General features: G+C 35.7%; 4 protein-coding genes across 6 annotated transcripts; 3 read left to right on the plus strand and 1 right to left on the minus strand.

Annotated features, from left to right (window-relative positions):
- The first annotated feature begins 207 nt into the window (after positions 1 to 207).
- LOC141668093 (tubulin beta-7 chain-like) lies at positions 208 to 2,518 on the plus strand. Its single transcript, XM_074474786.1, has 3 exons — positions 208 to 966; positions 1,240 to 1,509; positions 1,654 to 2,518. Exons 1-3 carry the CDS (start codon positions 387 to 389, stop codon positions 2,322 to 2,324), a joined length of 1,521 nt encoding a protein of 506 aa, XP_074330887.1. The 5' UTR covers positions 208 to 386; the 3' UTR covers positions 2,325 to 2,518.
- Positions 2,519 to 2,842: 324 nt separating this feature from the next.
- LOC141668094 (putative lipid phosphate phosphatase 4) lies at positions 2,843 to 6,286 on the minus strand. The gene is made up of 8 exons (XM_074474787.1): positions 6,162 to 6,286; positions 4,902 to 5,123; positions 4,471 to 4,558; positions 4,169 to 4,278; positions 3,962 to 4,052; positions 3,616 to 3,804; positions 3,446 to 3,505; positions 2,843 to 3,127 (listed from the first exon to the last, which is right to left on the minus strand). The coding sequence occupies exons 1-8, from the start codon at positions 6,177 to 6,179 to the stop codon at positions 3,057 to 3,059; spliced, it is 849 nt and encodes a 282-aa protein (XP_074330888.1). The 5' UTR covers positions 6,180 to 6,286; the 3' UTR covers positions 2,843 to 3,056.
- A 316-nt stretch (positions 6,287 to 6,602) lies between these two features.
- On the plus strand, positions 6,603 to 8,732 carry LOC141668257 (dihydroceramide fatty acyl 2-hydroxylase FAH1-like). Of its 3 annotated transcripts, none has more exons than XM_074475051.1 (7): positions 6,603 to 6,748; positions 6,982 to 7,048; positions 7,124 to 7,216; positions 7,455 to 7,651; positions 7,725 to 7,830; positions 8,171 to 8,247; positions 8,405 to 8,732. In XM_074475051.1, the coding sequence occupies exons 2-6, from the start codon at positions 6,998 to 7,000 to the stop codon at positions 8,189 to 8,191; spliced, it is 468 nt and encodes a 155-aa protein (XP_074331152.1). In that variant the 5' UTR covers positions 6,603 to 6,748; positions 6,982 to 6,997; the 3' UTR covers positions 8,192 to 8,247; positions 8,405 to 8,732. The 3 variants fall into 3 exon arrangements, with proteins under 3 accessions (XP_074331152.1, XP_074331150.1, XP_074331149.1); XM_074475049.1 differs by having other exon boundaries at positions 8,129 to 8,247; positions 8,405 to 8,476; XM_074475048.1 differs by lacking the exon at positions 8,171 to 8,247.
- A 1,256-nt stretch (positions 8,733 to 9,988) lies between these two features.
- LOC141663932 (dihydroceramide fatty acyl 2-hydroxylase FAH2-like) lies at positions 9,989 to 13,353 on the plus strand. Its single transcript, XM_074469777.1, has 7 exons — positions 9,989 to 10,129; positions 10,675 to 10,744; positions 11,093 to 11,185; positions 11,362 to 11,558; positions 11,892 to 11,997; positions 12,585 to 12,731; positions 13,054 to 13,353. The coding sequence occupies exons 2-7, from the start codon at positions 10,694 to 10,696 to the stop codon at positions 13,171 to 13,173; spliced, it is 714 nt and encodes a 237-aa protein (XP_074325878.1). The 5' UTR covers positions 9,989 to 10,129; positions 10,675 to 10,693; the 3' UTR covers positions 13,174 to 13,353.
- The last annotated feature ends 1,351 nt before the right edge of the window (positions 13,354 to 14,704 follow it).

A 14,704-nucleotide genomic window follows, 5' to 3' on the forward strand; every position in this document is an offset into this window, starting at 1 on the left:
GATATCTTTACATAAAGTGGTTTTATGTGTTAAAAGGGATAAGCCAGTTATTCTAACAAAGTGTTCGTACAGTGGTTGAACTCTTCTATTCCTTAAGTCAGTTAGGAAAACTCTACTTTCATGCTATTAGTGTGCGTTAACAAACAGCAACAAGAAAAACATTGGTACGTCTTGTGGTGTTTGGCCAAGTGATGTGATGAGAATACAAATAAAATTGTACAAATTACATAGATAAGTTATCAATTCAGCATCTTTACAACCAATTTTAGACTTATCCAAACTATAATCTTCAATTTTTGAACTTGTTAAGTTTCTCCGATAACCGATAACCATGTGTCGTAACTCATAATAGGTACAAATATCTGGAGCGGCTAATATGGAAAACCATGCATTTTCGAACCCGATTCAATAGTCTCCTGCATTTCCTCTCCTCCATTGTCTGCAAACCGAAATACACAACCTTTTTTTCTTTTCTCTCAGTTTCCAAACAAAAATTTCTAACTTTTCATCACCCCGAAAGATCCAGTACATTTCCCCATAACCATAATTCATATTCTAAAAGTCTTGAAAAAATGAGAGAAATTCTTCACATTCAAGGAGGACAATGTGGGAACCAAATTGGTGCAAAATTCTGGGAAGTAATATGTGATGAACATGGCATTGACACCGTCGGAAACTATAACGGGGACTCTGATACGCAGCTAGAGAGAGTTAATGTTTATTACAATGAAGCTAGTGGTGGTCGTTATGTTCCAAGGGCTGTTCTTATGGATTTGGAACCAGGTACTATGGATTCGCTTCGTTCAGGTCCTTTTGGACAGATATTTAGACCAGATAATTTCGTGTTTGGGCAATCCGGTGCTGGTAATAATTGGGCTAAAGGACATTATACGGAAGGAGCCGAACTTGTTGATTCTGTTCTTGATGTTGTCAGGAAGGAAGCTGAGAATTGTGACGCCATGCAAGGTACATAACATACCTACTCCATGTATTAGACTTGGTAATTCTCATTATGAGGAATAAAGAAAAGAGTTTAAGTTGATGTCGATCTATATGTAACCGAACCCTGGGACAACAAGGGAAAAGCCCTTGCCACTTGAGCTATCTCTTTAAGCATCAAGTTAGAAGCTACAAAGGAAAACATTATGGACATTAATCGCTACCTAATTACCAAAAAGGTTCCTTGTTTTTTATATCTTTCACTAATTACCTTAATTTGTTGATTTATCCTTGTGACAGGATTCCAAGTTTGCCATTCACTGGGTGGAGGCACAGGATCTGGTATGGGCACCCTTCTCATTTCAAAGATCAGGGAGGAATATCCGGACCGTATGATGTTAACATTTTCAGTGTTTCCTTCTCCAAAAGTATCTGACACTGTTGTTGAGCCATACAATGCCACTCTTTCTGTTCATCAACTTGTTGAGAATGCTGATGAATGTATGGTTTTGGACAATGAGGCCCTTTATGACATCTGTTTCCGCACCCTTAAGCTTACAACTCCCACTTGTAAGTCTTTGTGGTTTCTCCTCCTGTATCAGATTACAATAGTAATCTGATATTTGGGCTAGTTCTTTTCTACTTGTACGGTTTTTTCTTTAGATATAGTTTTGCCTTAATTAAATCTCTGTTTATTGTGTTACCTTGTTTCAGTTGGTGATCTGAATCATTTGATCTCTGCTACCATGAGCGGTGTCACATGTTGCCTGCGTTTTCCCGGACAACTGAACTCTGACCTTAGGAAACTCGCAGTCAATCTTATCCCATTTCCACGACTACACTTCTTCATGGTTGGTTTTGCACCCTTGACATCCAGAGGTTCTCAGCAGTATCGTACCCTTAGTGTCCCAGAGCTGACACAGCAAATGTGGGATGCTAAGAACATGATGTGTGCAGCTGACCCACGTCATGGACGCTACTTAACTGCTTCAGCAATGTTTCGTGGTAAGATGAGTACGAAAGAAGTGGATGAACAGATGATAAATGTCCAGAACAGGAACTCTTCCTACTTTGTTGAGTGGATACCTAACAATGTCAAGTCTAGTGTATGTGACATACCTCCAAAGGGATTGAAGATGTCTTCGACTTTCATAGGGAATTCGACTTCTATTCAGGAGATGTTTAGAAGAGTGAGTGAGCAATTCACGGCCATGTTTAGGAGAAAGGCTTTCTTGCACTGGTACACTGGTGAGGGAATGGATGAGATGGAGTTCACAGAGGCAGAGAGTAACATGAATGACCTTGTGGCTGAATACCAGCAATATCAGGATGCAACTGCTGAAGAGGAGTATGATCAAGAGGAAGAAGAGGAAGCTGCAGCTTGAGTTTCGTGTCTACGTGATCAAATACGATACTGTAATAATTACACACTGATCTCTTTCAGCAGGCAACCATGTCTTGATCATCAGATCGACACCAAATCTAATATATTCTATTGATGTGTCTTATTGTTTTAAGATTATAGAGTTAATTTTCTAAAACCAATTAATTATGAATCTGAGTATATTTATAAATTTCAGGCTCTGTAATTGCGTACATATTGCCTAGCAGTTTATACAAAATGTTGCTGCACAAAAAAGGTGCCTTTTTCTACGGTTGGCAGCACTGTTTAAATGAGTAGCCAAATGTTATTTGTGCAAACATATAAATGAAACGTAAAACATGATTATTAATACTTGATTTCTGGCATTGTCTTTAGACAGACAAGAGAGTAACAAATAAGGTGTCCTTTTTTTCTTTCAAAAGTGCTTGTGTACAGACCAGAGGCTCAACTTGAATCAAATTTTGATTTTTATTTTAGCTTCTTCCGGGAACCTTCTAAAATACAAATTTCAAATTTCCAATATAATAAACAATTTTAACATATATACATTTTGTAATTAACTTCAGTATGATGTTCAATGTGTACAGCTGTTGACACAAAAATGTGTTTCTGTAGCAACTTTCACACGTACAGTATTTTATCTACATATAATCTTCAATTCCAAGAAGAAGAAGAAGAAGAAAAGCCTTAGTATCCTGAACCTGCTATCCGACATTCAAAATCTAATCTTCAATTAAACTTCTTCATCTCTTGAAGAGGATGCACTTTCTTCTAGCATAATGAAATAGGCATGAGGTGCCCAACCTGCATTTTGATATGTAAGGCAACAAGGTGGATGATTCAGAGAGATGAAATTTACAAGATACAAAAAGTTTGGATTTTAATAGCCATGTATACTTCCACTTCTAGGTAATTATGAATATCGTCGTCTATTTTCAACCATAAAAAAGGCATCGTTAATTTTCCTAAAAGTTATCATCCTATGAATGTTACTAAGATACACTCCTGGTTAATTATGAATATCGTCTATTTTCAACCACATAAAAAAGCATCGGAAACTTTCATACAAATGTATCTAAGTTATAAGACGGTGGATATGACTCCCTACACATTGGAACTTACAATTTATCGCATGTGGGAATGGGAAGAGAAGCAAGTAGCAAGTTGTAGAAACTATTATACCTGCAAAAAAAATATTTAATTACACAAAACAGCATCAGTGGTTCTCAGCATGATCACTTTCATCACATATTGGATGATATTACTGTAAGTCCTTATAATGAACAACAAACCTAATAATGCACCACTAAAAACATCTGTCCAGTGGTGCCAGTAGTCATCAACACGAGACACCCCAACTAGCGCAGCAAGAAGATATGGAAGTATAACAATGCAGAGCTTTGCAGCATGACCTCTACGATCAAATGCTCTAATTTTACCACTCAAATACAAACCAAGGAAACCAAGACCTGCAAAAGACCCTGAAACATAAAATTTTGCTACTGTCAATATGTCTATTTAAATTACGTTTGTTAATTATAAACGAAAGAAAAATAATCATTAGCTTAATTCCCACATACTTGAAACGTCCAAGTAAATGCAAACAAAGTATCTATTTAGCTTGATAGACCTACTTACAAGAAGAGTGTCCACTTGGGAAGCTTTTATATCCTTCTTTTATAATTTTAGAATCACCGTGACAGAGAACATCTCCATTCTCTTTAAAAGCCTGGATATGACAAACAGAACCTGGTCAGGAAAAAACAGTCAAGCAGCCCTAACAAAATATTTTGTTTAAGGAGACTAGCGGAAACTCGTATGGTTTGATTTAAAATCAGGACGCACCGTCATTCCATCTGGGAAACACCTGAAGAAAAAATTTGGGCGTGGACGACCAACAGCATCTTTTATTGTATCTGTGATAACTCCGGTTATTATTCCAGAGTACAACACACCTGCACTTGCAAAAGTAACCATTCTAAAACGGTATGTCAAGGTAGATATATTTGCATAAACCAACCTCTTGTAACAAAACTTCTATTGATAATTTATACATAAGCCATTCAGTTAAGAACATCCTAGAATAAAGTGGGTACCTATTATTTAGACATAGGTAAACTACACAAGACTCAAACTGCACCACTTACCCAAAACAGCATAATGCAGATCATGTGGATCTCTTCGTACATAGTAGTATAGGAGAAACAGCAAGATAGGTAACAAGTAAGCATATATCTGTTACAAAGATAAGAGTTGATTAGGTATAATCATAAATGTTAGTTCTGTACAGGGATCCATATCCATTGTTGATTTAGGACTTATTTCCAGTTGAACTTTTCTATAACCCGTCCATGATATGTGTAAAAAGTCTCAGTTTTTCAGACAGCACGGCATAATTTTTAAAGTATGATAATCTACCATGTCTTGAGAAGGCTGGATGGTAAAGTTCCAGATTACCAACTCTGGATATGAATTACTAACCTCTAATGTAACTAATTTTTTGTCATTATAAACTAATATCAGTTTGAACTTTAGAGAAATTATAACAAGAACGATAATATTAAGACGAAGAACGTACTGGTACAGACCACATAGGTATAGTGTCATGATGGTAAGGGTATTTAATGTCTGGAGTTAGCATTTCCTCTGAGAGATAGCGATGGAAAGGTTCTATTAGATTTAACAATCCATCAATCAATCCGAGGAGTACAAGAGTCAGCCAGTCATGCCTGTGCCTTCTGACTAGCTTGAGAACGTAAGAGTTAGCTCCATGCTGACTGTCTGACATGTTCATAAACACCTTCACAAGTGAAAATTTCAGCTAATTACAAATGAAAAGAACTTTGAACAAAATAAATTTGCAACAGGTTATATTGTGTCGTACTCCAATCTAGCAAATACATCATCCTTCCGCAACTAATACTCCTAGCTATTTGACTACATGTACCTACAGCTAACGATTTAGCAACAGGCCAGATCATATACAAACTTATAGTTTAATCAAACTAGTTGCAATCTTTACTCAAAAACTCCCTTGTTAATCTTTATTTTTCTGTTATCTTACCACAAACCCTCGGATCCTATTTCTAGCAATCTGCAATGTTATTACCAACTGTAGCCAGATTCTTCTACTCTCTGTACATGTTTCTTCAAAAAGGTAAAATCTGACTGTCACTCAAAATGGAGGGCAGAATCATTTGTGAGGACCAAATTTACTACTTCTCGTACATCTAATAATAATTTTATTGCCGCAATCTAGGGTTATTATTAGGCCTCTCTTTAAAAAATTTAGCTCTGGTTGTTTGCACTGGACTCCATTACTGCAGTTTCTAGACAATTATCTGAATCTCTTACACTACTATAATCAGCATTTACAAGTAACAACAACATATAAATTCGCTCAAATTAGCAGTCCTTGTGGCAAGTGGGAGTTTATCGATATCCACATATTCCACAACATAATGGGAAAATATGCATCAATTATATTAAGCCCTTCTCCTAATTTTAAGAAACAGGGACTCGACATGACATCTAAGCCCCAAAATGGCTTTTGAGGGAGACCGGGGCCAATCCGAAAACATAACAAAAATGCAAACGGTAACCAAAGTATTAACAACAATTCTGTTAAAAGAAGCCGGAATATATACCAATGTGAACAATTAACTAATCAAATCATCATTTAGCCGGAAAAGAATAAATTGCATGAAGAATCAAATCAATTTAACATATCAAATTGTATCTATTAAACCACAAAATGTTGGTATTGAATAAGACATTATTGAACGTAGATATACAATTTGTATATGTTAATCACACAATTAACACTATGTGATGATACCTTAGGAGAAGAATTCATAGAATCGTGATTCAAGAATCCTGGTAATTCCACTATTGAAATCAGGGGAGGGATTTCAAGAGAAGCATTTGAAAGAAAACAAATATATTTATCGTTAAAATGGATGTCCAAACGTTACAGCAACAAAAAGTGAATAATAAAATTCATTATGAAGGTGGTTATTTTCTTGATATATTTGTGTCTACGTTTGTGTGAATAATAAAATGGGACACATGGCTTTGGTTCAGATAATCAAATGAGAACCATCACAAAACTTAGCTGAAAGTTAGTATAATTTGCGCATTAAAAACACGAAAAAAACCTCCTCACAGAAAGCTAATTGGACACTGCTTATTGCTATGTAGTTGCGACTTGTGAGGTTGTCCTCAGGTGTAGGCCAAGGACTAATGAAATGTACCCTACATTACAATTCTATTCCCTATATGTGACCACTTCACATTTCTTTTCGAATCTCTTTCACGAGTTCTGATATTAACCAGCCAGGGACTTTTCTTAAATTTATCAGAGCCCGTGAATGTGAATCAACCCCTCCAAGTTTCTGGATTAATTTTCATCACCATCGTCTCCAGGTAATGCGACTGATTTCTTAAAATTGTGAATACTACTTATTTATGCATCTATGATGCACCAAATTGTACATCCTTTTTCTTATCTTTTTACGCATGGTGAAAGATTAATGGTGTTATGTTGCCTTAGATTTAAATAATGCATGAGAACACAGATTTTTTTTAGTGTGCCTGCGAAATATTCGTGTCTTTGCTGGATGAATTAGCGTTGTTAACTTCAAATTTGTGTACAATAGTTTAGGAGGCTCCAAGATGGCCGCAAAGGGTATCACTGTGGATTTGAACAAGCCCCTTGTTTTCCAGGTCTAAATATAATGCGTCGACAAGAAATGCCAACTAGGTCTGTTTCGCTTTTTAGTTAATTTGATATATACACAGGTCAGTCAGCTTGGAGATGATTATGAAGAGTGGATCAACAAGCCCATTCTTAGCAAGGAAGGCCCTCGATTTTTCGCTAATCCCTTTCTGGAGGTATTAGCTAATTTATCATAAGCCAAATTAAAAGATAATAAATTTGCTAGATTATATTTTCATGCAGTCATATGAATTCAGTGCACTTAGTTCGGTAGTGGTGGATTTGAGTACTCATACACACTTGTCTCCGCTGAGTCGTATTCATTAGGCTACAATGCTAAAATTCTGTTTTTAGACATTTTTTGTACCATCCATTTGGGGTTATGAGCTTAGGAAATCGTTGTTCTGGAAACAGTTCTTGACTCGTACAGCATGGTGGGTTGTTCCTCTCGTCTGGCTTCCGGTTGCAACTTGGTTTGTTTTAGAATCTGTTAATACGGGACTCGCTCCTACTGAATTAACAGCCACATTTTTAACTGGCTTCTTTGGGTGGACATTGATGGAATACACCTTGCACCGCTTCTTTTTCCATAGAAAATTAAAGGGCTATTGGTTAGTGTTTTTCCTTAACACTTATATTTTCTGTATCCATCTACATTCTACTTGACTATAATAAATTGTACAGGGGAAACACATTCCACTATCTTCTTCATGGATGCCATCACAAGCACCCTATGGACAGTCTTCGACTTGTTTTCCCTCCTGCTGGAGCCGCTATTTTAGCTTCAATAGTAAGTTATTATCTAACTACTCTTGTTTACCGTTATAGTACAGAGGGGAGGGGACAAAGACTGAACTAGAATACTTTTCAACATTGGAGATAAGCTCCTTTACTATTAGGATCTCCTTAATCCTCTTCTGCGTACTCTTGGTTTTTATTTATCAAATCAGATTGCATATGTAAAGAAGGATTATACTGTTTCTTTTCATTGTTTCACGTGAGACATAACACACTGATTACTAATTGTTGCAAACAAGAAGAAGTAATTTTCATGACTAATTCTGATATACCATGATGTGCTGTTTTAGTTGTGGAACTTGCTGTTTAAACCATTCATACCTTCTTGGTAGGATACGTCGCCTATGACTTGACACATTATTATTTGCACCATGGAAAGCCAATGAAAGGAGTTTCTCACAAACTAAGGGTAATTATATAGCACACAATCTCCTTCTTCTTTTCACAATGCAAATAGGAAATTTTACTCTAGTCCTCATACACATGCATCCACCGACGCTCTTAAAACCATCCTGCAGTAATGTTAGGGGGTATAAACTCATGTGTTTTAACAACCTTTTTGACAGAGAAATCATATGGATCATCACTTCAGATACCATGACTCTGGATACGGAATCACCAGTAACTTCTGGGACAGGCTGTTTGGAACACTTCCTCCACAAATCATGTAGATGATTTTAATTGGAGATAAACAAGATCAAGATGTTGAGATTCTTGATCATCAGATAATTTTCACCATTTGTACAATTCTTTTTTCCTTGTTCAAATCATCTCCGGTTTCTTGAGATTAGCAGTGTCCATTTTGTTGGAAATGCATATCCTATGTTTCATTTTCAAACCTTCCGACTTCCTTTGAGTTCAATAAACTTTCAAAGGCAGATTAAACAAACCATTTGTGTTACTAACATGTAAATGACCTTTTTCTCAGTTGGATTACCAAATTTTGTAATTCTAATTCAAATTACACATATTTTATTTTAAATATAATTTCTAGCAAAAATATAAAAAAATATACAATTAATTTGAATTTTTTTTAAAATGTGATTAATAATTTTTTATAATTAGTGGAACTTTAATTAGTTTGACCAGTCAATGATGATTTTTCACATCATATATTACTTGTCTGCAAGCTTTTAAAATATTTTAACCACTTAATTGTAGTTTTTATGTTTTGATAAAATTTTGAAAAATAATAGTTAATTAATTCAATAATTTATAAATAAAATTTTTCAAAATAACTTCGTCACTTATTTAAAATAAGATACATATATAATTTTTCAGTTATTCATTATTGAGAATAGTTTTTTTTCAAACTTGAAACAAGACCCTACAGAAGAAACTCAAAACTGTACAAGGTTGCCAACCTGTCAAATTTTGTCCGAACTAGAATATTCTTGTGCGTTATGTCCAAATTATACGGCCAGGACAGATATGCACAAAAAACCCGGGCCTGAAAATCTAGCCCAGCTCGATCCGGTCAAGCCCGGCCCGGTCAAAGCCCGGCCCGGTCCCGACCCGGGTTTCGGGCCTCGACGGGCCCTATATTTTTAGGCAAAGTCCGGCCCGGTTAAAATCCCGGTTATAATCTGATTATTCTAATATATTTTCTTATATATTTATAAATTCACATTTACTATAAATATAAATAATACTTTAAACACATATATATTTACATATTTATGATTAATAATATTATTTATATATTTCGTGGCATAAATAATGAAAGAAGATATAATAAGTACACTATATATATTTGGATATCATTGTTATCGTAACAATGATAAAATATATTATATAAACATGTTTATTTTTTACCGAACTTAAATGTTTTCAACGAAGTAATGTTTTCATAAAATATTTCATGTAAACTAATACATTTTTACGATGATCTAGTTGCTAACACATGTATTCTTCGGAATCTCTAATAATATTCGATCCGATTTAAATTAGAAAAAGTCCGACCCGATCCGATCCGGCCCGAAAAAAAAGCCCGGTTAGACCCGCTTGGAGGGCCCAAACGGGTTTTGATATTTCCGAAAAACCCGACCTGGCCCGACCTGATCAAAGTCAAAGTTCGAAAAATCCGACCCGGTCAAAGCCGGCTTTTTAAGGCGCCCGCCCCCATGGGCCTTTTGTGCATCTATAAGCCGGGGTGAGTCTCCAGCACATAAAATGTACTTGCAAAATTATCAAGGTATCTTGGTTCAAAAACAGAACTGGCTTCCTCAGCTTCACTTGTACACAACACCAAGTCTCCTGTTTGCTAAATCCTAACTCCCAAATCTATACTGGTACCTCTCTCTCTGTCTCTCTCTCTCTCTCCCTCTCTCTCTCTCTCCCTCTCTCCCTCTCCCTCTCCCTCTCCCTCTCCCTCTCCCTCTCCCTCTCTCTCTCTCTCTCTCTCTCTCTCTTCTTGTTTTCCCACTTTATCTCTAGATCTCTTATTCTTTGTATCTCTCTCTATTAATATATCTGTGTGTATCATTAAGTTTTGTGCTTTTTCCTGATAAAGTTTGGGGCTTTAGTGTGTTAAATCATGGCTTTGGGTGTTTTATTGATGTACATTGTGTGTTTCATGATTATGTGACCCTGGTATTATTACTAATGTGTTGTTTTGTTTAGATAACCATTGTAAGAGTTATATGTCAATTACATATTGTTATGAGTCTTGAAAGAAGTTATCCAACTTTACAACTATTGCGCTTCTACAAGCTGAGCTCACTCGAAACTGAATGTCTATTTATGATTTATGATTACCCCTTCCCCTCCCCCCTTTTTCCTTTGGAAACAAGCTCTCGGGAGCTTAATCTGTAAGTTTCCTTGTTTCTGATTATAGTTGCACTTGGAGTGCCAAGATGGTTGCGAAAGACTATACTGTTGACTTGAATAAACCCCTTGTTTTCCAGGTAACAAGCCCGTTCATATATCTTTGTTGAGTACGGATATGTTATCATTATTTGGTTAGAGTGCCAATTTAACTACACATTTCCATTTTTCTACAATCACTGATTCAAAATTTAGAATCCACAATATTTATTAATAGCAGGATTTCTTACAAAAGATATCCTGCTTCGGCAGTTCTTTTTCCTCTTTAGTTTACCCCCCTCCCCCAAGTATATTTTAGATCCACCTCTTTCTTGATATTAGCTCTTCCTGGTCTCATTGTTCATCAGTCACCCTAAAAGTATTAGTAATGATATCTTTGTCGTTGCAACTTATTTGGTATGGAATTCAGAATTGTTCACACTTCACAGGTTGGTCATCTTGGAGAATCTTATCAGGAATGGGTTCACCAGCCCATTGTTTCAAAGGAAGGCCCTCGGTTTTTTGAAAATGATGTCGTGGAGGTACTACGGACATATAATGTTTTTAACGTTGAACCTTTCTTGAAGTATATTTGATGATTAAAATATATATATTTGGATGCATATCTGTACATACAAGTACTGGCCGACTGATGATGGTAAACTATGTTGACCAAACGTATATCATAGGGACACTAACTTATGCATGCTTAAAACAGTTCCTTACACGCAATGACTGGTGGGTGATTCCTCTCATTTGGTTCCCAGTTGTATGCTGGTTTGAATACACGTCTTTTCGGATGGGCCATGACCTTCCTCAAATAGCCTTGATGATTGTAACTGGCATTTTTATATGGACATTAATGGAATACACTTTGCATCGCTTCCTCTTCCACATATATACTAAAAGCTATTGGTATCTCTCTCCCCCCTCCCTCCCTCTCTCTCCCTCCCTCCCTCCCTCCCTCTCTCTCTGTCTCTCTCTCTCCCTCCCTCCCTCCCTTCCTCTCTCTCTCTCTCTCTCCCTCCCTCCCTCTCCCTCTATGTATAAATGTGGATCTGGTCATCCCTGTATTTGATATTGAAAGAGAGCTGTGTTAAGTAATGTTTCTTAATCTCTGATTCATATTTCATATTTACTTTATAAATCATTCATTCAATTTGCTATTGTATTTAAATTAATATTCAAAATTAATAAATGGAAGCATATTTGTTTATTTAAGCTTTGAACCAATGCAATGTACTGCAGGACGAATACGCTTCATTATCTTCTGCATGGTTGCCATCATAAGCATCCCCAGGATGGCCTGCGACTTGTTTTCCCTCCTACTGCAACAGCTATTCTCTTGGTGCCGGTATGATCTTCTTCATATCAGATTAAATGGCCTCAGACCTTGTTACTAGGAAACAACCCTGTTATACTGTTTCAATGTGTGTGCACGGGGCTTCAATAATAATGACTCTATTTCTATGTTATACTTAAAGGGTCCAAACAATTTAAAGATAAGTTTTAATTCATTTATACGTAAGAAGAAATGCAGTTCTATTCTAGTATTCTTAAGGTTTAGGTTTGGGTGCCCAGATATCTAAGACAATTATTCTGTACACAGAGTTGGTCAATTAACACCATCAATAAAGAGATCTGCTGTAAGCAATAACTGTACAATTTGTTGCATCAAGTGTTTTAACACTAAATCTAAGAAAAGATTGTGATGATTTGATTAAATAATCGAGGCCGAAGCAATGATCCTGTCAAGAAATACTTCTCACTGCTGGTGGCACATTAACCACCTAAGTCCGGAGGATAGAGAAACATTAATTTTAAAAAGAAAGATTATTTCAGATTAAAATCACCATATGAACCCTCCAAGATGTTAAATGAAGAATTTTCTGGGAGATGTTAAATGTACCTGACCGACACTTTGCAATGTACATCTCGCAGTTATGGAATTTGGTGAAACTTGCAGCTACGCCTTCTACTACTCCGGGGTTGGTTGGAGGTGGTTTATTTGGGTATGTATTGTATGATATGACCCATTATTACCTGCACCATGGACAACCAACAAGTGAAGTGCCAAGATATCTCAAGGTAAGTAATTGCACACGCATAAAGTGTAGGTGGTTTTTAACAGTCAAAGTTTAATGTCTTTCCATAGATGCACATCTTCATGATAAATATAAAGTTGCAATCCTATTATAAATCTAACAATCTCTTACATAATGAAAGCTTGAAATACTAGGGAAGAGTCTATTCAGATCCTCAACCGCCATCGTTTTGTTGTATACCCCCATTTTTTAAAAACACTTTACAGTTGAGAATAATCAAAATGGAGCCTGGATTTGTCTACAAACAAGTTTTTTTTTTGGGGTTTTATTGATACAAACTAACTCAAAATTTTACGCTTTTGCAGAGATATCATTTGAACCACCACTTTCGCATTCAAACTATGGGATTTGGTATAACTTCCTCACTTTGGGATAGAGTATTTGGAACACTACCAAAATCAAAATCAGCTGCAAAGAGTAGATAATTAAACTGATTGTTGCATTCTTGAGTAGTAGTGTAAGTTGTGTAACTAAGTTTCAAAATCAGCTGCAAAAAGTAGAGTAATGGTTGCATTCTTAACTAATAACTAGCATGATAGCCCGTGCAAAGCACGGGGCATATTTAATTTCATGAATTTATATTTCATATTATTTTAATCGGTTCATTTTCGAAATAATCTCTGCATGTCGATTAATTTAAATTTTAGTAGTTGGTAGTAGTTCCTTTCGACTTCAGAGTATGAAATAGAGTTTAGCACAATGTTACACATTTGAATTTCTACAACATCAAATAGTTTTTATTATAATAATTATAATGTCATTTCTTTATTTTCTTTGTAGAAAATTATAATAAAAATGGAAAATCTTGCAAAGCACAAGGTGCTATGCATTCTAATTCCTATAATTCATCATTTATATATATATATTATAAGAAGTTATAGATATTGTCAACACGTGGTAAAAATGCAAAGCACAAGGTAGTATTTATTTTAACACTACCTTGTGCTTATACATGAAAACTTATAATGTCAACGTATTTTTTATTTGTTTATTAAAAATAAAATTAAGTGTAAATAGATAAGATTTTGCAAACTAAATACTTTTTTATGCTCAGTTTATCGTAAAAGTTGTGATTATAAATTTTAATTAAATATATTAATGACAATCTTGTATACTCGTTTAGTAGGATAACATGTTAACGATACTGAGTTTTCTAGTAAAGTGTCAATTTTGTTATTATTTTCTTAGTAAACACATTTTTGACAAAATTTAGAGACAACAATATTTTTAAAAATGTTAAAAGATGGTTATTATGATTGTAAAACGGATAAAGATTTCATTTCTATGAATTACAGATTCAAATCGAAAGTTATACAAGGGAGTTTGAAGGAAGAGAGACTAAGGCTTTTGAGAAATATCCAGCAATGGTTAGATACTTAATCCAAGTAAGATTACAGCAAAAGATTATCACTAAAAGCGCAAGTGTGGTGTATCTATAGTCGGCTTTGCCGCTTCACAGCTCTGCAATCCCGCTTTATCTAAGCTTCGCAAAGTGCACTCTCAGTTCCCTTCGTACGACAAGGCCCCTGCCCCATTCATTTCGGCTATTACCTTCTCCATTACTATGTTCTCATACGCAGGAGTACCCCCGTAAGCCGGCTTTTGTAGCAAATTCTATTTGTTTTTTTCCGCTTTGGGTTGTGGGGCTTACTTCCTAGCCCCGGGGGGAATAGTGACTAGCGTTATAGGTCGTTGGGCGGCCGGAAGGTTGCCACGAGTAAGTCAGTTTGGGGACCCAAGGCAGTTCTCCGTGCACCGGACACGTAGCTTACCGAATCAGTTGCGACACGGATGGGAATGCATGCTACAAAAGATAGGGTCGAGTCGATGCATTTGTTGTAATTGTAGTCATTTAGTTATGATTAAAATATCTTATAATTTTGAATGAAAAATGAGAACCAATCTAAAACCCACATTTTAATTACTTTAAATTTTAGTCACAACATTTTTAATGCA

The sequence above is a fragment of the Apium graveolens genome, chromosome 6 (assembly GCF_009905375.1).
Source record: "Apium graveolens cultivar Ventura chromosome 6, ASM990537v1, whole genome shotgun sequence".
In the NCBI taxonomy this organism is placed as follows: Eukaryota; Viridiplantae; Streptophyta; class Magnoliopsida; order Apiales; family Apiaceae; genus Apium; species Apium graveolens.

Excerpts from the sequence above, each read along its gene's own strand:
- LOC141668093 (XM_074474786.1), top strand. The coding sequence starts at position 387 with ATGCATTTTCGAACCCGATTCAATAGTCTCCTGCATTTCCTCTCCTCC. Across the intron at positions 967-1,239 it reads GAATTGTGACGCCATGCAAG|GATTCCAAGTTTGCCATTCA; the intron begins GTACATAACATA and ends TCCTTGTGACAG. Across the intron at positions 1,510-1,653 it reads TAAGCTTACAACTCCCACTT|TTGGTGATCTGAATCATTTG; the intron begins GTAAGTCTTTGT and ends ACCTTGTTTCAG.
- LOC141668094 (XM_074474787.1), bottom strand. Across the intron at positions 4,053-4,168 it reads GTTTCCCAGATGGAATGACG|GCTTTTAAAGAGAATGGAGA; the intron begins GTGCGTCCTGAT and ends TGTCATATCCAG. Across the intron at positions 3,805-3,961 it reads CCCAAGTGGACACTCTTCTT|GGTCTTTTGCAGGTCTTGGT; the intron begins GTAAGTAGGTCT and ends TTTATGTTTCAG.
- LOC141668257 (XM_074475048.1), top strand. The coding sequence starts at position 6,998 with ATGGCCGCAAAGGGTATCACTGTGGATTTGAACAAGCCCCTTGTTTTC. Across the intron at positions 7,217-7,454 it reads TCGCTAATCCCTTTCTGGAG|TTCTTGACTCGTACAGCATG; the intron begins GTATTAGCTAAT and ends TTCTGGAAACAG. Across the intron at positions 7,652-7,724 it reads AGAAAATTAAAGGGCTATTG|GGGAAACACATTCCACTATC; the intron begins GTTAGTGTTTTT and ends TAAATTGTACAG.
- LOC141663932 (XM_074469777.1), top strand. The coding sequence starts at position 10,694 with ATGGTTGCGAAAGACTATACTGTTGACTTGAATAAACCCCTTGTTTTC. Across the intron at positions 11,186-11,361 it reads TTGAAAATGATGTCGTGGAG|TTCCTTACACGCAATGACTG; the intron begins GTACTACGGACA and ends TGCTTAAAACAG. Across the intron at positions 11,998-12,584 it reads CAGCTATTCTCTTGGTGCCG|TTATGGAATTTGGTGAAACT; the intron begins GTATGATCTTCT and ends TACATCTCGCAG.